This window comes from Schistocerca cancellata, chromosome 4 (genome assembly GCF_023864275.1).
Source record: "Schistocerca cancellata isolate TAMUIC-IGC-003103 chromosome 4, iqSchCanc2.1, whole genome shotgun sequence".
NCBI classification, from domain to species: Eukaryota; Metazoa; Arthropoda; class Insecta; order Orthoptera; family Acrididae; genus Schistocerca; species Schistocerca cancellata.
The window spans coordinates 497,266,833-497,291,256 of NC_064629.1; the positions used below are offsets into that span (position 1 = coordinate 497,266,833).

Sequence of the window (24,424 nt, forward strand, 5' to 3'; positions counted from 1 at the left end):
GGCATCTACCTGTGAACCCGTGTCTATGGCTCTCTGAGTCTCGTGGACAAATAGCACGAGCTGGGTTTCGCACGACCGTCTTTTTCGAAACCCATGCTGATTCCTGCAGAGTAGATTTCTAGTCTCCAGAAAAGTCATTATACTCGAACATAATACGTGTTCCAAAATTCAACAACTGATCGACGTTAGAGCTATAGGTCTATAGTTCTGCACATCTGTTCGACGTCCCTTCTTGAAAACTGGAATGACCTGTTCCCTTTTCCAATCATTTGGAACGCTACGCTCTTCTAGAGACCTACGGTACACCGCTGCAAGAAGGGGGGCAAGTTCCTTCGCGTACTCTGTGTAAAATCGAACCGGTATCCCATCAGGTCTAGCGGCCTTTCCTCTTTTGAGCGATTTTAATTGTTTCTATATCCCTCTGTCGTCTATTTCGATATCTACCATTTTGTCTTCTGTGCGACAATCTAGAGAAGGAAATACAGTGCAGTCTTCCTCTGTGAAACAGCTTTGGAAAAAGACATTTAGTATTTCGGCCTTTAATCTGTCATCCTCCGTCTCAGTACCATTCTGGTCACAGGGTGTCTTGACATTTTGTTATGATCCGCCTACCGCTTTGAAACAAGACCAAAATTTCTTACGAGTTTCTGCCAAGTCAGTACATAGAACATTACTTTCGAATTCATTGAACGCCTGTCTTGTATCCCTCCTCACACTACATTTCACTTCGCGTAATTTTTATTTGTCTGCAAGGCTTTGGCTATGTTTATGTTTGCTGTGAAGTTCCCTTTGCTCCCGTAGCAGTTTCCTAACTCGGTTGTTGTACCAGTGTGGCTCTTTTCCATCTCTTACCATCTTGCTTGGTACATACTCATCTAACGCATATTGTACGATGGTTTTGAATTTTGTCCACTGATCCTCAACACTATCTGTACTTGAGACAAAACTTTTGTGTTGAGCCGTCTGGTACTCTGTAATCTGCTTTTTGTCACTTTTGCTAAACAGAAAAATCTTTTTACCTTTTTTAATATTTCTAATTACGGCTGAAATCATCGATGCAGTAACCGCTTTATGATCGCTGATTCCCTGTTCAGCGTTAACTGTTTCAAATAGTTCGGGTCTGTTTGTCATCAGAAGGTCTAATATGTTATCGCCACGAGTCGGTTCTCTGTTTAACTGCTCAAGGTAGTTTTCAGATAAAGCACTTAAAACAATTTCAATGGATTCTTTGTCCCTGCCACCCGTTATGAACTATTGAGTCTCCCAGTCTGTATCTGGCAAATTAAAATCTCCACCCAGAATTATAGCATGGTGGGGAAATCTACTCGAAATATTTTCCAAATTATCCTTCACGTGCTCAGCCACAACAGCTGCTGGGCCAGGGGGCCTATTATTCACGAAAGGAACACCAGTAAAAAGGTTCAATGAGCCGAAGCAGATATTACGTCTTGCATTTCTAACTGACCTTACAAAGCATCTCATCGTCTTGATACAACTTTGCACTGTAGACACACAGTAATGAAGTTTTTGACACCGTGTAGATCGTTAAAGATAGCTGCTGTAGTTGATAAGGCTATGGTCACTAGCGCACTTTTTGAATGTTGCACTAACTATAAATGAACTAAATCTAGAAAAAGAGACACTGAGAGAAAATTTTTATGAACTTGTGCCAGTGCTACATACTTTGTTAGGAGACTTTGATAGTAGATTTAATGACTTAAATTGATTTGGACTTGCAGCTCCTTTTGCAGTGGACGCTGAAAGTGCGCCTCCTGGAATTCAGTTAGAACTCACCGACTTTCAGTATAGCGCTGGGATCAGGCAGAGGTTACGCACTGCAGATAACATTGATGTAGTTTACCAAATCTTCACTCCAGAAAAGTTTCCACAATTCTTTCCAACAGCTGCTTGAATCTGCAGTACGTTTGGGACCACACATTTGTGTGAATGTCTTGTCTGAACAATGAAATTAACTAAACTGAAGCTTTGGCGCAGTCTTACTGACGTTCATCTGACTGGGGCAATGCGTTTAATGACCAAGAATCTCACTCCAAACATCGACATATTAGTGGGAAAAATATTTAAACCAATTGCAGAGTGCCGAACAAGGATTTTCTTTATTTTTCATAAGTAGTAAGCCATGTACGAACTCTGAACTTACCCCTTCTCACAGCAACATTGCATGTAATAAGTTAATAGGTGTTTAACGAAAAGTGCATGTGTTTTTCTTTTATTACCTTGTGACTGCGTTGCATTTGTGACCAAGAAATTAAGCCGACAAGACTGACAGTTTATAGTCTTTTTCTTCATCACTAGATCTCCCACTTCTCCACTGAACAGCGACAGAATCTGAAACGTATTGCACTGCTTGTACCTGCTGTCAATGTCAACCTATGCTGTGTATTACTTTGCAGCGCTGCTCTGTTTATTACGTCACTGCGTAGTGGTATGATTATTCTTTGTCGCCGTGTTACACCTCTGTCGACCTGCAGACGGTCAATCGCGTTTCTATCGTCAGATAGTGTCAACTGCTCACGAGTTCGTACTTCATGTTCCATTTCCTCTGAGCTCGCTTCCTTAAAAAAAAACTAAAGGCAGAATGCCAGCCTTTAGTTTTTTTAGAGGAAGCGAGATCTATACATTCGAGTTCAGAGGAATGTAGGACATGAAGTATGAGCTGGTAGCTCAAGGGAAAATTTCAGTAATAAAATATCCCTCATGGACAGACGTGGGAAAACAACACAACTGTTTTACAACGAAATAATTCACATGCATAGCCTTAAACAACGAGATGGTGCATAAAAAGTTGCACACTAGCGTAAATTCATCTGATTATGTTGATGACAGAAATTGTTGTTACTTTTATTTGATGACATTTTTGTGTAACACAAGGGAGGGTACACTTCCGTAAATACTATGAACAGTTCTTATTTGTATTGTACTATTAAATTAATTACAAGACTAAAAAGGACATAACAATCTACTGTGACTGAAAGCTATATCTCTGCTGCATGAAGGCGTGCTGGAAAGTAATGCCTCCGATTTTTTTTCATGCAAAGACCTTTTAAGTAGAACAAACTTAATTAACGTTCTACATATTTATTCTTCATTTCTGTATATTTCTTTCTCTGTGTAGTCACCCTGGTGACGAACATATTTCTTCAACGAGAGATGAGGTTGTTGAAACCGTCAATATAGAATGTTTGACTTAGTTGACGGTGGCACAAGCTCACCTCTGCTTGCACCGCTACATCACAATGAAATTGAAGTCCTCGAAGTGGTTCTTTAAGTTTTCAAAACAGATGAAACTCTAATGTGGCGATGTCGGGACTGTATGGAGAATGATCGGTGACACTGAGCCAAAGACGTCGGATTGTTGCAGATGACTCTCGTGTGTAGTCTGGCATTGTTATGTTGAAGGTCAGAGTGCTCCATGTATCGACGAACTCTTTGAATTCGTGCTTTCGGTTTTCTGAGGGTGTCTCACGCACCGCCATACGTTACACACCGCAACATAACACGCTACAATTCGGAGCCCTCTGGCGGAAGAGGGCTACCACTTGCTTCAGCGGAATAGGGAGGTCGACCGAGTAATACGCATGACATGTAACACGTCATCCGATTTACAGAAAAGAATAAAATACTCGCAACCATTTCTTTTCAATTCCCCCTCGTACATATTGTTCCACAAACTGATGTAGGAAGCTGCTGTCCCTTGGCGCGCAAATATTGCCATACGGACTTTTTTGTGACAGAGTCTAACGCTTTCAAATGGTTCAAATGGCTCTGAGCGCTATGGGACTTACCAGCTGTGGTCATCAGTCCCTTAGAACTACTTAAACCTAACTAACCTAAGGACATCACACACATCCATACCCGAGGCAGGATTCGAACCTGCGACCGAAGCAGTCGCGCGGTTCCGGACTGCGCGCCTAGAACCGCGAGACCACCGTGGCCGGCCTCTAACGCTTTCTCGTAACCTGTTTACGCCAATCAAACTAGCAAGTTTTCGTTGTTGATTGTGCCTAAAACGTCGTTGAAACGTTTAGATCGTCCATTTTACGTATATACCCACTTCTAAAGCCAGCTCGCTCTTTTCCTTGGATGAGGTGTTAAGCTTTTTCCAGACGAAAATCAAGGATTCCTGTAAGTAAGTATACGTCACTGACACGAGACTGTCGGGTCGGCAGTTCTTAAACTTCTTCTGCTTCCTTCATTCTCGATTAAAAATACTTTTGTGTTTAATTGCTCAAGTTTAGCTTTCACCACCTCTCTCCTTGATTTTATTGTTTCTACAGTTATCCCATCGTTCTCGTGTGTTCTTTCCCTTTTATTTTCACGCAATGAATTGCTTTGGCTACTTCACCTGAGAGTGCTTCTGGAATGCACTCATTCTTATAGTATGACCTCCTTGCTCGTCAAAACAGTGTTATCTGACATCCTGCATGACTTTATATTATGTCTGTCCATTATAAGTGACTTTTTTTGCAAACTTCTGTTCGTCTCACTGTACTTACTGATATTTTCTCGTAAAACGCAACTGGTGTCTTTCTATTTTTATGCCTAAACTATTTGAAAAACTAAAACAAGATTTATGCTTTATGTCTTAGTACTCCCTAACTTAATGTACTGTTTTATTTCGTACCTAACTAGCCTGTGATCACTTGAAATCCTGAACTGGTTTAAAACTGACACATCCCGTACGACTTCTTTGTTGTTTCGCAGCACACAGTTGATCCCTTACACAACAAATAGTGAAGCACCATCATACATAGGAACTGCAAACTACACTTCTGCTTCCATGGCTACAGTATCTGCTTGTTAACATCTTAATATGCCCTGGTACCTACGATCTTACCTTTTACTAGAAATATATGGGTCTCGGACTCGATTACTTATCGCTTTTTTCACATTTGGAAATGACTTTTGTAATGTGAAAAATGCAAAAATGCATCTTAGCCCGACGTCTGCGTTAAACTGTAGCTCGCCTTATAACTAGCACTAGCAGTGTCAGTGAGGTTGTAGGATGATAAGTGCATACCACTCCACATGGGACCATGCCTAGGACATCATTGCGATTGTCAAGCCAACCTACGAGTTGACAAGAGCTTAAGTTTTCCTAAGTAAGCCCTCTATTGTCCAAATATTTGTCATTGTTGTGTACGTTTACTGAACTCCTCATGGAGCATTGAGGAAATTGGAACAGCGTAGAAAATTCCTGCCTTGATTGCCGTCATTTGCTTCAGTGCGCTAAGGATGGGATACAGTCCTGCGGTGAATATTATGAATTACCTTAGTACTAGAAGCATACAACACTCAAGACTTCATCGTGTAGTTCACGAAGTGAGCGAATATTTAAACGGCAAAACCCACTTGAATCACGCAGAGCCCGTACAACAAAGAGGATTCAACACAAAGGCATTAGAATACCATAGTTAAGCTGAACGTTCAGAGAGATATGGCTAACATAATCTCGGCAAATTGTAAAAGTGAACAATTGTAAACAGCCGGAAAGTATTCTTCACTTAGATAACAGAAGAATAGCTGTCTACATGGAGTTAATAAAAATTCAGTAAACATATTACACAGAGGACACTGTAAAGGATAGAAACGAAATAAAATTATAACAGCCAGCTACCAATTTATGGAATAAACAGGAATAATAAAAACTTGGACGGATAAGTGTACGAAAGACTCATCGAGAAGCAGGGAAAGTTTACGGGAGAGATGTAACGAAATGTATTGGCTCTAAATTAAGAAATATGTAATGAGAAATTTTGGTTGACGTCAACCTCATGTGTAGCACTAAGTTCCATCATTGCTGTCTAAGGTGTGGTTGTAAATACGTGGATCTTACAGCAGTTGTGCAATACGTTCTTGGCCGCTCTTACCCCCGCACGAGCCATCGGCATGGAGGCGGTGACGCAGCAGCCTCACTCCGTTACGCTTAGCGACTCTTCCCATTGGCCAGCGAGATATGGTGTTAGCTGACACAGCGTTGGCCTGCCTTCTCCCAGTTCTCGGAATGTGGGTGTCTTCCTAACAGCAACGAGCGCGTGTTTTGGACCGCGTCACAGACTCATCTTCCAAGTATTCCCTCTCCATTGCTTTCAACTCCAGTGATCCTCTTTCTATGCTGCGCAGTTAGACCACATGCTAGAAGTCAGAGAGCAGAAAGTTCGAATGAAATATTGACCCAGATTTATTACTGAGACAAGATATTTTTATTTTTAGCGCGGAATACACTGCGATATACAGCACCTAAGAAAAAACTCTAGACAAATGTGTGCCATTGTGTACAACACCACTGGTGTTCGTGTCATCCATGTGCGAAAGCGTGAACGTTCATAACGCCGCCCCTATCCAGACTAACAACGATATAAAGTCTTCATTATACAATTTAGAATGTTTTTCAAATTACTACTTTGCGCACCAAACGCCTACAAGTAAAGTTTGTTCAATTTTTCAACTTTAGATCGTTTTAAAACTGAAATGAATGATATAAGCCATTTTACATGAGTTACTTTGACGGGTCTTCCATCTAACATCCTGAAGACTGTCGAAAACAATGAGGATTCCACAGTTAGTTGAGTGAACTAGTAGAACCAAAATGATAGTTTCAGTATGCAGATCGCTTTCTTTATTTTCAAACAAAACATCAAAATGTATAAATTAAAATAAATATATCTGTAGGTCGAAATTGGCCATTTTTTTGAAAATAAGGATCGCAGACACTCCCTAGTTTTGATGGATAATGAGATCAGCGTGCACACAATTGAAGGACGTGTGGGGAAACAGTAGTGATGATAATGTTCGAAAATTATTCAGTAACGCTATGATAATGCGGGCACTTGGCCTACTAGAGATATAAAGTTTTCAGTAGTTAAAGAGACGGTGTAACTTGTACACGTAAAGCTGAAAAATATTCACTATAATTATTTAATCTGTACGCATAATTCTTTGTTTCTTGTTTTAGTAAAATGTGCTTTGAACATTTCATCCTCAAACACATTCAAAGGTTGTGAAGTCTTATAAGGACCCATTCTTTCATTACCAACGGTTAATCAATGGATGACCGAACTCATTCATATATGAAAACTTCTAGAAATGGTACACTAAATATACATCGAATAATAAGGAGATTACAGCTAAACGAAATACTTGCAACTTACGCCCGCACGAGCCATCGGCATGGAGGCGGTGACGCAGCAGCCTCACTCCGTTGCGCTTAGCGACGCTTCCCATTGGCCAGCGAGATATGATGTTAGCTGACACAGCGTTGGCCTGCCTTCTCCCAGTTCTCGGAATGTGGGTGTCTTGCTTGAGGTAGAAAATACATTGTATGACGAGGTTCTTCGAGTTTCAGAGAAACAAATAAATGTTTGAAATTTGAGTATCTTGGTCAGGGACAAGGGTTGTGCAAGACATGTGTCGTAAGTGAAAAACGATTATCAAAATAAAATGCGAACTACTTATTCAGTGGTATTTGGAGCGTTGTAAACGTAATGTAAATTACTTTTGCCGCTTATTTGTCACTACGAATGAGACGGCAGAAAATAACAGCAGTAAAACTAGTTGTTTTAAGGCGATATATTAACACCATAGAAGCTTAAGTTTATGTCATCTGCTGGAATGGTTATAAACTGTGTTTTCTGGGATGAATCATATTGTTCCTCTAGTTAAGATTAAGACATCTTGTCTTCAGTATATATCAAGGGAAATAAATGTGACAAATGGCTCGTATTACAAAAGGAAATCTCCTCTAGCTCCAGGGCAAAGAACCAGCAATCAGTCGTGTTTTAGCAATAAGAAAGCATAGAAAAACTGAGTATGTCATGAAATCCGAAAATCTGTAATATATCATTTTATTTTCATTGTTTGAGGTAGAAAATACATTGTATGACGAGGTTCTTCGAGTTTCAGAGAAACAAATAAAAGTTTGAAATTTGAGTATCTTGGTCACATATCTTTCTTTCCATTAATTATTTCTGCTCCTGTGGAATGTTCAGTTAAAAGTGGTATGATTAATATAGTACGCATATTTTATAACATGGTATTGTAATGTGTTTGCAGCAGAAAATATCACGTACCTTGACAACCATACGTCTTACCCGTTAGACTGACTAATGTCTTTCATCAAGTATTGCCAGGTCGTGTCGTCGCAATCATTGGTAAGCTGACATACGAAGGCCTCATAATTCATTGTCTTGACATTCGCGAAACATACAAAATAGTTGCTAAACACCAAGATAAAGAGCGCCAATAAATATATATCCATCTATCCAACAGTCTACGTAGAGAATAAGGAACTAAATCTTTGAGCAAATTACTACAGCTGTATCTGTTCAGATGTCTACTGTGAAATATTTTCGTCAATACAGAGCTATCAATAGCAGCGCAATGAACAATTCAAGGCAGTTAATTTACTGTAGCTAACATGTCACAGGAAAATATGTATAGCCTGCAAAGAACGCAAAATTAAACAAGTAGCAAAATTTTAGGATGTTTATTTACCACAGATTGCCCAACCTCTAAGTAGAGTATGTATTCGTAGATTGGGCATGTTGATGGATGTTGACTGCTGAGTGCATCGATTTCATAGTATTTTATGACACGTTTTCCTCTCTTTGTAACAGTACTGTATGAATAATCCCTGAATAACAGAGCTGCTGTGGAAAATATGTACTTTTTGTCAGGCCTGGAAACTTTTTCACTGCTCCAGTAAGATCGCTATTGATACCTTAGCTATATTTCTCTTGCCTCTTGTCCCTCATGCTGAATTCCGACAACCGGAAGGTACTATGTGTACAAGAGATAAACGAAAAGTAATAAAACCGTCCCAACGGTGACAAGATCATTAAAGGTGGGATGTTTCCAGGATTTTTCTTAAATACTATACAGTAATTTGGGCGAATATGAACGTAATATCCCCAGTCAAGAATTTGAAAAAGACTTGAGTGCTGATTAAAAAGTGTTATGTCCTAGGACCTTAATGAACTCGGTTTATGTGAGTATGACATTACACTTGATTACATGATCACCAAATTTCTATTTTCAAATGATACAAGCGTCGTTGTGAAAGAGTTTCCTACACTAAGTTGATGCAAACGGGACAATTTACTGGAAATACAGTATTATGATTATTAAGGTAAATACATTGTTTGTTCTCTATTAAAATCTTTCATTTGCTAACTATGCCTATCAGTAGTTACTGCTTCCGTAGTTTGAATCTTTTATTTAGCTGGCAGTAGTGGCGCTCGCTGTATTGCAGTAGTTCGAGTAACGAAGATTTTTGGTGAGGTAAGTGATTTGTGAAACGTATAGGTTAATGTTAGTCAGGGCCATTCTTTTGTAGGGATTTTTGAAAGTCAGATTGCGTTGCGCTAAAAATATTGTGTGTCAGTTTAAACACAGTCATGTAAAATTGTTCAAAGGGGACGTTACACAAGTACATCATAAAAAAACCGCACAACGGATGACGGCCTCCGAGACAAGCTAGTGCATTATTGGTCATGTCTCTTAATGTAAATAAATGTAACTTACGGCGCATTAATAGGCAAAAAGCCCGACTGCAGTTCGATTACAATATTGGCGACAAATCAATAGAAACCGAAACGACTGTAAAACGTTTAGGAGTGTCCGTTCATATGTGAAACGCCCACTTAAAATTGCTTGCCAGCCCGGTTGGCCGTGAGGTCTAACGGATTTGTGTCGAGATCCGGTGAGCCGGTCAGTCTGTGGATGGTTTTTCGGCGGTTTTCCATCTGCCTCGGCGAATGCGGGCTGGTTACCCTTATTCCGCCTCAGCTACACCACGTCGGCGATTGATGCACAAACAAGTTCTCCACGTACGCGTACACCACCACTACTCTACCACGCAAATAGAGGGTTTACACTCGTCTGGTGTGAGACGTTCCCTGGGGGGGTCCATCGGGGGCCGAACCGCACAATAGCCCTGGGTGCGGTGTGGGGCGGCGGAGGGGTGAAGTGGACTGCGGTAATCGTCGTGGGTTTGCGGACCACTGCGGCTGCGGCGGCGACGGATCCTCTCCGTCGTTTCTAGGTCCCAGGTTAACATAACATAACGTAAAACTGCTCGTAGGAAAAGCAGAAATTAGGCACCAATCAGTGTATTTTTCCTAAGAAAATACAATTCAACCAGGGAAGTAATGGGTTATGAACCACTTACTGATCAATATTTGAGTATTTTCTCGTTAGTCTGGGACCCTTAATCGGTACAATAGAGAAGTTCTATAGCACATCAGTGTGTTGGCACATATTCTTTTAGTACGCGCGATATCGTTACAGTAAGCTCGTCGAACCTAAGGGGCAGATATTACATGAGGTTTGTTTTTCGACGAGAAAAGGTTTGTAGTAAAAATTTCGAGGAAGTGCGATCCACGAAAACTTACTCAAATATTACTTCGTTACATAAACATTTCTCGAAATGAGCATGGGCATGAGTGTCAGACAAATTAGAGTTCATACGGAGGTTCATCGATGGTCTTTCGTCTAACACGCCATTCACAAATGAAAGAAGGAAGTGAGGGAATGTAGAGCAAGTACTTCTGCCACTCACCATTACGTGGTCTCTGGAGAGTCACTGTTGACGTGTATGTAGAATGCTCAATTAAGTTAGAGAATGATGTACAGAATGTCCATCCTGAGAGTGAATTTCCAAGAAAACGACTGAATTTCGCCTCTTTCGACACGATGTGCAGTACAGAGCAGGAGTGATGACTAGGACATCAAGTGTAACGATTCATGTTAGCAAAGGGCTTATGCTTAGTAGCAGTGTGAATGACGACCTGAACTGTCCACTACAGCATCTACATCTACGTGATTACTCAGCTATTCACGATTCATGTTAGCGAAGGGCTTACGCTTAGTAACAATGTGAATGACGACCTGAACTGTCCACTACCGCATCTACATCTACGTGATTACTCTGCTATTCACAATTAGGTGTCGGGCATAGGGTTCAATGAACCACCTTCAAGCTGTCTCTACCGTTCCACTCTCGAAGGGCGCGTGGGAAAAACAAGGACTTAAATTTTTCAATGCGAGGCCTGATTTCTCTTATTTTACCGTGATGATCATTTCTCCTTATGTAGGTAGGTGTCAATAGAATGTTTTCGCAATCGGAGGAGAAAACTGAAAACTCCAGAATAGGGCGGACAAGTGTGGTGTAAGCAGTTTCTCTGGTAGATCTGTTGCACCTTCTAAGTGTTCTGCCACTGAATCGCAGTCTTTGATTTGCTCTACACACAAAATCATCTATGTGATCGTTTTAATTTAGATTACTAGTAATTGTAATCCCTAAGTATTCAGTTGAATTTACAGCCTTCAGATTTGTGTGCCATACCGCGTAATCGAAATTTAGCGGATTTCTTTTAGTACTCATGTGAATAAATTCACTCTTATCTTCATTCATGATCAATTGCCACTTTTCGCACCATGCAGGTATCTTATCTATATCATTATGCTATTTTTTTTGGTCATCTGATGACTTTACAAGACGGTAATGGACAGCACCGTCTGTAAATAATCTAAGAGGGCTACTCAGATTGTCTCCTATGTCGTTAATACAGATCAGGTACAATAGAGGGACTGTGACACTTCCTCGGGGAACGCCGGATATTAATTCTGTTTTACTCGATGACTTTCCGTCAGTTACTATGAACTGTGACCTTCCTGACAGGAAATCGCAGAATCCAGTTTCACAACCGAGGCGATATTCCATAGGCACGCAGTTTGGTTAGAAGACGCCTGTGAGGAACGGTGTCGAAAGCCTCCTGGAAATCTAAAAATATGGAATCAATTTGACATACCCTGTCGATAGCACTCATTACTTCATGAGTATAAAGAACTATTGGTGATTCGCAAGAACGATGTTTCCCGAATCCGTGCTGACTCTGTGTCAATAAATCGTTTTCTTCGAGGTAATCCATAATGTTCGAATACAGTATATGTTCCAAAACCCTACTGTAAAACGACGTTAGGGATATGGGCCTGTAATTAAACGGATTACTTCTATTTCCCTTTTTGGATATTGGTGTGACTTGAGCAATTTTCCAGTCTTTAGGTACGGAGCTTCCTGTGAGCGAGCGGTTGTGTATAATTGCTAAATATGGAGCTATTGCATCAGCATACTCTGAAAGGAACCTGGCTGGTATACAATTCGGACCAGAGTCCTTGTCTTTATTCAGTGATTTAGGCTGCTTTACTGCACCGAGGATATCTACTTCTGTGTTTCTCATCTTCACAGTCGTTCTTTATTGGAATTCAGCATGAAAATCTCGCTCACTAGTACAGTGATGGCACTACATAACTGAAATATTTTTATTTTAGTATAATTAAGTAATAAATTTACTCAGTAGTCAAACTGATTGGATGGATACGCTGGATTAAACAACTTTTTCAAGTAATGTGGTTGAGTTCCTTTCAAGCTGCATAACCGTACAGTATATACTTTTAGATAGTTAAGCGTAAACGTAATATAACTGGAAGATCCCTGTCAAGCATGTGACAAAATTTTAACCTCACATGAAATCAGCAACAATGTCGAACTATACCATCGTCGATTACAGTTATATTAAATAGGTAACGAGATATACATCCTACGGTACAGTGATGTTCATTGAACGGGATGATATAACTATGAGAATACACTGGCAATCTCTGTGTATAAAAGGGTGAATGCTGACTGACTGACTCATCATCGCCCAGCCCAAACCGCTTAAGGACAGAAATTTGAAATTTATGGAAGGTGTGGATCTTATACCGTAGGCGTCGTTTATGAAGGGATTTTCCGAAATTACAAATCTAATAGGGTGAAATAGGGGACGAAGCATTATTAGAAAAACATCGCTATTAAGGCAATTTTGAAGCTACACCTACGAAAATTGGTATTTGATATCTTGGTCAGAAATAGAGAAATATGTGTTTCAGCATTTTTGGAAATTTAATGCTATGGGGGAGAAGCAGTGGGTGAAAGCATTTTTAAAGCTACATCTATGAACACTGGTATCTGGCTTCTCGGTTACAAATAAAAATATACGTATGTCACTGTTTTTGGAAACTGAACCTCTAAGAGGGTGAAATAGGTTGACTTTTTATGAAAGTATTATATTAAGAAATCATTGCTAAAGGTAAAGCTACGAAAAGTTAAATACGGATTTTCAGTTAGAAATAAAAAAAAAGGTGTTCCATTGTTTTTGGAAATTCAGACCTTAAGGGGGTGAAACAGGAGATGAAAATTTTTATCGAAATATTTTATTGTGCAACCATTCTTGTAGCTAAATCTATGAAAATTTCCATCTGGGTTCTCTGTTAGAGATACTGTATAACATACGCATGTCAATGTTTTTGAAAATTCAAACGCCAAGAGGGTGAAATTGGGGGTGAAACGTTTTAGGAAAATATTTCATTGTGAAATCATTTTTAAGGCGAAATCTTTGAAAGTTGGTTCTTGGCTCCTTGGTTACAAATGAAAAAAATGTGTTTCAGTGTTTTTGGAAATTCAACTCCTAATGTGGTGAAAGAAGGTCATACTTATCCACTGACTCCTAATCGCCCAGCCCAAACTGCTAAGGATACAAACTGGAAGTTTGGACAGTACGTGGATCTTATACTGTAAGCATCGTTCAAGAAGGTATTGTCCAAAGTTGCATTCCTAAGGGGATGAAACAGAGGATGAAAGGCCTTTGGAAACTATGTCGATATTAAGGTGTTTTGAAGCTAGAACTACGAAAACTGGTATTTGGTTTCTCAATCAGAAAATAAAAAATAAATGTTTCATAAATTACGGAAATTCAAACACTAAGGAAGTAAACAGTGAGTGGAAGTTTTTTTGAAAATAAATAATCACTGAAGAACTACTGAAGGGTTTTTATGACAATTAGTATCTGACTTCTCAGTCAGAAATAAAACAAACACATGTGTCATTCCAGAATGAGATTTTCACTCTGCAGCGGAGTGTGCGTTGGCAGAACTAAGGCTGTGAGGACGGGCCGTGAGTCGTGCTTGGGTAGCTCAGTTGGTAGAGCACTTGCCCGCGAAAGGCAAAGGTCGCGAGTTCGAGTCTCGGTCTGGCACACAGTTTTAATCTGCCAGGAAGTTTCACATGTTTCAATGTTTCTGGAAATCTAGTTCCTAAGGAAGTGTAAAATGGGATGAAAATTTGTAAGAAATTATTTCATTATATTAAAAAATTTTGAAACTAAATTTATGAAAACTGGTATTTCATATCTCGGTTAGATATTAAGAAATATTTGCTAGGAGATTAGAGCTGCTACAGACATATCTGTGAAAGAGCGCAGAAGGCTCGATTAACAAAAATTTTAGACTCCAGCTATCAGAATCGTTTATTTGGTCAGAAGTACATTCGGAAAAGACAGTGCTTATAATGCCTTAATAAGTGTGAAAAGCTTAGAAGGGATTTCAGTTTGTGAATAACATAAAACTTCTATTAAAAATAAACAAAAAAACATCTCTGTAGCACATACAGACTACACGAGCGAAGCAGTGGGCGCTAAGCTATTGAGCTACGTGAGGCCTTGAAACCATGAAATGTTTGTTCGTCCATTCTGTACCATCTACACAAATCTATTGTTAGGAAATATTTAGCGTTCAGTGAAGAGGTTAAGAAAGATTTATAATTTACAAACATAGCAAAATAGTTATTCTTGAATACGACCATTCATTATAAATTGTGGAACAATGCTAATTAACCTAAAAGGTTTAAACGTGTTTTTGACTCAAAACTCGCAATCTTTCAACATACGATCAAAAGCATTCCATCTTGCCTTTATACTCTCGACGATCAATCTGGAATGTTTTAGTAGGTAATCAATACCCTCATGTAAAGGACAAATAAATAAAAAATAAAGACCAAAGGTGTCGCTGAATATAACAGGTAAGGAACACCACCTTAAAAATCTCATATTCGGTTTACTTGGAGAAAAGGCTTTAGATTTAGTGCAGTGCCCCCTCCGCCGTTCCCGTAACCACTCCCTTCCGCTACCATTATCTCTCGTAGCCCCTTGACTCATCATATCAAATGCTCAGTGACGGTTATCGTCTGACAGAGGCATGCGTGAGGTGTCGAGAAGAGAGCGGTGACGTGTTACGAAGCTCGCATTCCATTTCCTGACATATTCGGGAGGCGGAGACCTCCCCTCCACAGCGCTCCGGGATGTATTTAAGCGCGCCACACGAGCGGTGGCCGATTCAGTTTGCTAGTGACCGGAATAGTGTTTCGTGTGCTCGCGAGGACAACTAGGACTACCAGCATGAAGATTATCACTTGCTTGACGGTCATCCTATATATTGTTGGTGAGTTTAAATTCCGTAACCATGCTACTACACCACGGACTTGGTTACCAATTTTGCGTTATTTATTAATTTAGAGTGTTGATAATTCGTCTCTGTTTCATTTTGTGTTGACATGTTACGAAATAATTTATTTCTGGGAAAATAATAGTTGCTCAGTTGGAAAGTTTTCGTGTGTTTCGAATGTGGTAGGCCAGTTTTTCCGATAAATCTTTCTTCCCAGTGGAACCAACAGGTTCTTTGCCACTTTCGTTTCACAATTAAGAGATACTGTATCGTCGTACCCACTCATAATAGCAACAACAATAATAATCTTGAAATTACATTAACGGGCCCTCCTTCATCGTATGCTGTTCTTAATCATATTATATGTTCTGTTATTGGTTTCATAAAATTTTGGTTTACATCTAGCATGCAAAGATGCAGTGATAACAGATTTCAGTACTCCGTTTTCTGTATAAATATACTGTTGCTATATTGAGTGTCTGTTTAACTCTTGGTTTCACTGTCGTCTACCATTACAGCGATCTACTACAACTCGTTCTGATTTGTTATGTGCTCAACTTAGCCCAGTGTTTGTGTTATTTTTCGAAATGTGCAATCGAAATGTGAAATAGTTTCGCAGACGACGCCCATTCGTAAATCTTGTTACGTTCATGATATATGACCTGTCAGTAAAAGCAGTTGTGTGTGGGAAATTTCAGTGACATCATTAAGTTTCAACGTGCATATGATTAATTTCCCTAATCGTTTATGTCACGATATTTCATTTCTCTCAGCTATGTATTCATGTTATCGTCAACGTCCACAGACGTTCGCTCCTCATCTGAAACACACACTCACCAATCGAAACAAACGCCTTAACGTTTCCACTGACTTTAAGCTCTGTGCAACGTGAAGGCGCTATGTATAAAATATTTCGCTATCTCTATGCTGCTCATAGCTTTTTCATGTTTCTTACTCAGCAGTAGCACGGTGAATCGTCCACGTGTGCGGAATAGTGTCGCTGCTGATGTTGTAGTACATTCTTCACGGGTCAGGATTTATAGCACCGAATTAATTCCTACTTTCACTTGACACAATCACTCTGTCAGTTGTTCTTTAAATAAAAATCCAATAAACTTGGGATACAACCCGTAACTTCAGCTGCAATCTTGACATTCATGTTCGGCGAACTTCACGGTACAATCCTTGCACTTCGTTCGATGTTGAACCGTCATTGTTATTTTGAGCTCGCTTTGCACGTTTCTGTTGCACATTTAAGCATCGTCTTTTCCTCCAGTTATCACCGTAGCTTGTTTATTTTTCACCTGTCACACATCGTATATTTCTTCACGCATGCCGCGCATAATAAGAGCTTCACCAATATGTTTCTCGTTTGGAGACAGAATATAGATTGGGTATATTTCTCTGCATGTATAGACACATTGATATAGACACCTCCAATGCGTAATGTCCACTTATTCCGTTTTTTTAGGATACATGACACAGATATTGTGTACTGGGCTTTTGTTATATTTCTCTGCATGTATAGACACATTGATATAGACACCTCCAATGCGTAATGTCCACTTATTCCGTTTTTTTAGGATACATGACACAGATATTGTGTACTGGGCTTTTGTTTCACCGTTTGTCGAACGTACTTGCTATAAACAACGCTAAACGGCATTTAACGATGTATATATTCAAATGATTAACAGGAATTTATGATCTAAAATTATCATTAAACATAGGGGTACGTTATGAAGTTTTACAGATACTTTCGTGTGTAGGAGCCCATAAATCAGCATCTTAAGGCTTCAGTCATCTCTGTTGTTAACTACTTTCTACAGTATTAAAGGTGACAACGAAAGAACGCCACTTGCGAGAACAATTTCATCAAACCGTTATCTGAAATTGGACTCGTATTTCTAGGAGGCAAAAATGATAAATTTTATGACATATTTTCAGTTAAGGTTAATAAGATAATTAAATATTTTGTCAGGAAAAGAGATTGTTTTGAATATTTAATCAGTTGCCCTGTGCGACTGTCACTTGTTTTTACAGTTGAAGAAGTTTATCTTCAGTGCACACAGCGATGTCATATGCATCTATCTCTGTAGCTGATTTGATTTAGGCGATAATGCTGTACAAGTAAATGCTACGATTTGTTTCTCAACCACTGACACAATTTTCCAAGACGATAATGCACCAATCCATACAGTTGGCTTGTGATTCGATGTGCACGCTGGAGAAATAACTAACAATCTTCGAAAAACTACTACATATTATTTATGTCCGATATCAGAGCGAACTTGGTACACGTCCGCCGCATCTCTTTTCATTCATGACAGAAATGTCTTACACAGTGCATCAAATGCCAACGAATTGTAGTAAATTTCTCAGAAAGTATTTGTAGGTTCTGATATTGCATTCAGCTACGAATCGTTATTTCATTTCGTCGTATATTTGTTTATGTTCAGTATCTTTACACTAACCTGTGAGTAAATGTAACGCATCTGTCACAGAGATTCAGTTATGAAATTGTCTAGTTGTATAGTGGTCCCAAATGTGCTTTCCCGGACAGATATCACTGATGGACACTAGATTTATAATCACTCTTTTGTTTCAGCTTTACCGATAACAAGTCAGCTGTCAGCTGAAAATGTGACAGGTACAGCTGATTCTGTCCAAGAAGAGATAACAAATCAACGCAAAGAGTAAGTGTCGCTTTTGCCTTTGTAACTCTATGTTATTGCTCTCCTACATTTGAAACACGTCTAATTATTATTTTTATTTAATTTTTGTGTTAACTGAGAAAAAGAGTCTAGTTAGAAAAATTCAAAATTTGATAATTTTTTGTTTCCATTGTTTCAGGGACATGACCACAGCTGCTAAAGAAGATGAAGGTTACATGATGATGTCACATTTCACAAGTCTTGTTAGTAACGGGAATTCTGCGCCTGAAAACGGTGAATCTACTCCTACACCGCCAACGAGTATCCAATACAGATCGACTACTGGCGCTTTTTCAGGGTCCCTGAAGCTCGGTGATGATGGAAAGACTGACGCTACAGCGGTTCCATCGGTCCCCGAGTTACAGCCTACCTCCACATCACCGTTTGCACTACCGAGTGGCAATGAAAACCTCCTGCAGCAGAATACGGAAGACACTGGGACTGATTATGGACACGTGCACACCTTGCCATCGCAACAAGGAGAGTTAATGCAGCGTAATGATAGTAAAAATTACGAAGATCCGTACGTGAGCTTCGTACCTCATACTGAAACCAATAGTCAAGCACCCACTATCTCACCATCAGCGTCGCCCACAACACCTGGAGAAGTTGAGAATCACGAACAGCATGATGGCAAATCCCAGACCACCACATTACAGGACAACTATGAAGATGGTATCACCACTCCCCAATATGTGCCCTTCACACCTCCTGCTAATATCAAAAACTTCAAGGAGCAGGGTGGAACCTCACCAGCTAAGGATGTTGAGACATCCATGAGATCACCATCGACATCATTCATGACTCCAGATGAAAATGAGGTGATGTGGCAGAGTGGTGGGCCCAACGGCACAAAAGTTGAGGCCAGTGATCACAATGATGCAGAGACCACTACAACCCAGGATGTGGGCTACATACCACGCAGTGATACAAATAATTTGAAGGAGGATGTTGATGAATTCAACGGTACTAATTCCTCGTCGTCTCAGAAAACTGGAACACCCACCATCTCACCATCAGTTCTTGGTGCTGAAGACGGACCCAAGCAGAAGAACGTTGAAACCACTGCTGGAACATTTGAGGCTAACTATGATGTTGCAGGGTCAACCACACCTCACTATGAACACATCACATCACACACTAGTACTAATAATCCCAATGAACACGATGGGAAATTCATCACTACTACTGAATCATCAGCTCAAGAAACTGGAATAATTGCCACTTCACCATCAACGTTGTCTGTTATCCCGAATAAAGATGTTAGTGGCACGCAACAAAATGGGGAACCCACCGTCACAACATTCGAGGTCGAATATGATTCTAAAGTGACCACCACACCACAGTATGATGATTTCATACTGCGCACTAGTACCAAGAATTCCACAGTACAGGACAATGATTTCAACACTGCCACGGTCTCGTCAGCACAAGATATCGTGACTACTACCACCTCCCCAACAAAGTTGATCACTATTTCAAATATCGATGTGAGTCACACGCAGCAGGAAGGAGAAAACACCACTGCAGCATTCGAGAGCGAAAATGATGCTGAAGTGACCACCACACCACAAAATGATGATTTCATACCGCGCACTAGTACCAAGAATTCCACAGTGCAGGACAATCATTTCAACACTACCACGGTCTCGTCAGCCCAAGAAATCTGGACTACTACCAGCTCCCCAACAAAGTTGTTCACTGTTTCTAATAACGATGTGAGTGACACGCAGGAGAAAGGAGAAAACACCACAGCAGCATTCGAGAGCGAAAATGATGCTGAAGTGAGCACCACACCACAGTATGTTGACTTCATACACCGCACTGTTTCCGAGAAGTCCAGTGAGCAGGATGATGATTTCAGCGCTATACCTGCCTCATCAGCTCGTGGTGTTGGAATGACCACCACCTCGCCAGTAAAGCTATTGACGATTCCTAATGATGGCGAGGGTCTTACGCAGAAGAATGTTGAATCCTCCGCCACAACACCGCAGACCGACTATGATGGTATGGAACCTACTACACCCCCGGCTGAACTCTTTACACCACCCACTGTCACCAAGAATTTCATGGACGAGGCTGGTGAACTCGACACTAACATGCCTTCGTCATCTCACGATATTTTACCAACCAGCACCTTACCCTCAGTACCAGTGGCAGAGCAAGCAGATGATGAAAATTGCACACAGCAGGAATATGATTGCGTTGGCACCACGGTTGCTGTGTATCCGGAAGATAACTTTACCACCATGTCACCACTAACGCCAGTCACCGTACCTGCGGATGGTGGCAATATTAAAGAGCACAGTGGTGGACCAAATATCACCTTAAGTCCGGAACCTAATAAAGATGAGTCTACTACCACACCATCGTTCCCACAGCCTGTTAACGATAGTAATATCACATTGCAAATCGTTAAATGTAAGGGCACCAACCTTGCTACCAACCAGGAAAAGCCCTCCACGATGTCATTTCTAGCGATTTTTAAAATACTGGCAGGTATTAATGATAACCGCACGCTGATGTGTGACGAGCCAGATGTCACAACGACTCCGTCAACTAATGAAGAGACTTCATATAACACAACAGCGAAACAAGACACTACAACTATCTCTAAGGACGAAGCAGTGGATGGCAACAAAACTAAAAGCCATTATCCATCATACACTGGATCTTCTCCTGACGAACTACTAATGTTGTATAAACTACACGTTAGAATGATCAAGACAATGTCTATCACCTTAGGGGCGGTAGTAGCTCTCATTTTGATCAGCATTGGATTCAAATTCTGCAGGAAACATAGACGAGGCGACCGCACAGCAGTTTCTCCTCACACTGCTGAACCTCGTGAAGCAGGTCAGCCTTCCACATCTCAGGCTTCTACTTCCGAAGAGCCCGTTATAAGATTTCGAGATTTGCTCTCTCGTGAAGAGAATAATTAGTATGGTGTCCTCAAGTATGTGGGCACCTGGTGTCAACACTTAGAGTGATAACTATTTTCAGTGACTCGACCACCGTTAGTTGAACAATTTCAGTACAGTCAGTTATATCAGTGACAGCATTCGCAATTTTGATGAGTGTAGCGTAACTCGTGATAACCATTTACTATTTACTATGATAACAGTTAACTGCACATACAAGGTTTACGATCTGAACTACGTCCTGGTGAACACGTCCACTGTAGTGTAGCTTTCATCCTCGAGAGTCTGTTTACGGAATGTAGTTTCTGATGATTTATTTGAAATGTTAATGAATTTAATTTCGAAAATTCCATCGTTCCTGTTGTTGCATATTAAGTGAATTCACTGAGCATTGATGGGATAATTATCAGGGCGTTGTTAAATAAAGACTTTTTGTGGTGACTCTGAATTTACAGTTGGCATTTAAAGTGTTGATTTTCTGTCTATTGTTGCATTTTGAACTATAGTTATGAGTATGGACCACATTTTAAGTTTGTGTTGCAATTCTCAACATGAAATGTGTTATTATGTGAAGCCAACTGAACCATTGGACCATAGATATTTTGAAGCTTGATATTTGTAGTTGCTAGTGTATTGAATGGCTAAATATCTGCATCGCACACCGCACAAAACCTATAAAAATAAAATGTCTTTGTTTGCTAAATTTATGTATTGTACATGTAAGAAAAAATAAATAAAAAAGCATTAAAATTATTTCTGAAGTATACAATCATTCACTTCCTTGAAATTCTATCTAAATAAGAGTTTCGCTGCAGCTACTGTCGAACATAATCTTGTAAGCTGTCGATGAATATAAATTGACTAAACACTGCCACAATTCGTCATAATGGAATCTGTGAATAGTTTCACGTCTAGGTTGTTAGGAAACATTCTTCAGGCAATAACAAATACCTTTTAAATGTTTATTAAGTTGTTGTTACATGTAAATAAATGATATAACCCTTCAGTTAATAACAAAACTGGTGTTGAAAAGAAGCTTCATATACAATAGTGCTTTTTATTACATACCTCTTGTTACATTCAAACTGCTTCATAATTGCTCCTTGTTACAGTTTTAAACTAAATTCGAAGACAACTCTCAATTAAAGCTGTAAATTGTAAGTAAATTAAAATCTTAGCTAGTAAGACCACCAGGTGATGGAAAGAAAATAAATCTGAAAACATTTTAAAAACTTAATGACCAATGGCGAGGCTCACTTCATATTTCTGTTTATTGGCTTAATTAAAGAATGAAATTATTTTAATGTGTAAGAGAACTGCAGTGAAGTAAATCATTCTGATAAGAAACAGTGATGCTGTACTACAACCACAGCGAATTATATGTCTTTCTGAATAACGGGCATATAATGCAAGAACAAGAGTCATCGGTAATGGTAAACTGTTAATAACACTCAGACGAGAAAAGTACACAAATCTTGTAAGCGTGGTGTACATGAGTAAATGTGTGCGGGGGGGGGGGGGGGTGAGAAGTTGAGATGAGAGCAGGGCGCTGAGAGGAACAAATGGACCGAGATGGGATACTGTTCCCGACTGCATTGTTACTATCGAAAATTACGGAGTTCCGATGAAAGAACAGCGATGCTAAAACTGAAAATTGCTCGTACAGAGCTGACACTAACTGTATGATATTCAATCTGATGGTACAATATCCTACATAGACCTGGAGCATACTTCCAGTAGCCACTGCTTGGCATTTTCTGAATTAATTAAAGCAAAGGGAATAATTCTTTATTGGATTTTACTTAATGTCTGAAACAACCACGTTCCCAAAATGAGAGCTATCGTTTGTTGACGGCAGTTATCAAACTAAATTTCTGCTTTCTATGCAAAGCAGAAATTCAGCTTGATTATTTAGTTGCATAGAAACGTAATTTTTGTTAGATGCGTACCAAACTACCAGAAACTCGTGAAAATAATGTAATTGTCTCCATTCAATGCGAAAGATCATTAGTCGCAGCCCAAAGAAGCATGCGAAGGTGAATTAAAAGTTATAGTCTAATCAGTAAGTGTAAATGGGTTAGCTAAGTCAGCTGCATTTGGCAAAATATTGACATTGTTGTTTATTTAAATAACTGAGATCAAATTTTATCTCTCCGTGGACAGTTTTGACGCTAGTTTTCTTACTTTTAACAACACTGCATCAGTAAATTATCTTTGTGGACCAGGCAAAAGCTAAAGAGAACTGAGGTATTTATCGAGATATAGCAAACGTCCCCCCCCCCCCCCCCCCCATGAACCATGGACCTTGCCGTTGGTGGGGAGGCTTGCGTGCCTCAGCGATACAGATAGCCGTACCGTAGGTACAACCATAACGGAGGGGTATCTGTTGAGAGGCCAGACAAACGTGTGGTTCCTGAAGAGGTTCAAATTGTTCAAATAGCTCTGAGCACTATGGGACTTAACTTCGGAGATCATCAGTTCCCTAGAGCTTAGAACTACTTAAACCTAACTAACCTAAGGACATCACACACATCCATGCCCGAGGCAGGATTCGAACCTGCGACCGTAGTGGTCGCGCGGTTCCAGACTGTAGCGCCTAGAACCGCTCGGGCACCCAGGATGGCTTCATCCTTTCCCCCAAGCCTTTGCGTTCTTAGTGTTTTCCTGTACCTGCTACCATATCACAATTTAAATTTTTGTCTCGCTTAACTATCTGAATTATATCTTTTGTCTTACATTGTTTCAGTGTGTTAAGAGATAGTGAACAATCATGAACGGTAGTCATGAAATCTGTTTATGGTGAAATGAGAAAACATGAATAATGAAATATGTGAAAGAGTACATTGTACAGAAAATGAAAAACTGGTATGTGTTCACCCAACTTCGTCTTTCCTTCATGTAGGTGTAAGATATAGTTAATCAAACGCACCGGGCGTTTCAGTGGGTCCCGCCCCGTACCTCAGTGGCTGTCCGTCGTTGGCTACCGCTAGCGTCTGCCGCTTCCAGATGGGAACGACAATTCCGAGAGCCTCCGCGTCAAAGCGGAAAACGCTTGCCAGTGCCGTTGCCGCACGACGCGCTGCCACACCCTAGTGGGAACCGGCCGTAACAGCCTGCGCTGCTGCCGCCCCGGCACGCTCGGCGTAGACGCCTGGTGTGAGCTGGGGTGCCGTGGACTCGCGGCGTACTATCTCCGCGGAGAAACTTGTAACATGTTTCCACAAAGATTACATATATTTTTTATTATTATTATTTATACATAACAATGCCGTCTAGGCAAGACGAAATTATGTGACTATTCTTAGGTTCCTAAAGCTACAACATTGACCCAACATAAATATGAACTAATATCTCTATTGACAATAAGCACAGCTGGTCACACACCAAACAGTAATGAATATAATTAAGTTTAAATGGTTCTAGTTGTGAGCAGTGTCATTGATGTACAAT

General features: G+C 40.1%; 1 protein-coding gene across 1 annotated transcript; it reads left to right on the top strand.

Moving 5' to 3' along the window:
• Positions 1-15,293: 15,293 nt before the first annotated feature.
• On the top strand, positions 15,294-22,203 carry LOC126184284 (mucin-5AC-like). The gene is made up of 7 exons (XM_049926661.1): positions 15,294-15,336; positions 17,287-17,434; positions 17,754-17,815; positions 17,948-18,035; positions 18,193-20,994; positions 21,089-21,218; positions 22,153-22,203. Exons 1-7 carry the CDS (start codon positions 15,294-15,296, stop codon positions 22,201-22,203), a joined length of 3,324 nt encoding a protein of 1,107 aa, XP_049782618.1.
• The last annotated feature ends 2,221 nt before the right edge of the window (positions 22,204-24,424 follow it).

Bases quoted from the DNA above. Each gene is read 5' to 3' on its own strand.
- LOC126184284 (XM_049926661.1), top strand. From the start codon at position 15,294: ATGAAGATTATCACTTGCTTGACGGTCATCCTATATATTGTTG. The intron at 20,995-21,088 runs GTATGGTGTCCT...GAACAATTTCAG, and splicing joins TCTCGTGAAGAGAATAATTA to TACAGTCAGTTATATCAGTG. The intron at 21,219-22,152 runs GTGAACACGTCC...TTAAAATCTTAG, and splicing joins ACGATCTGAACTACGTCCTG to CTAGTAAGACCACCAGGTGA.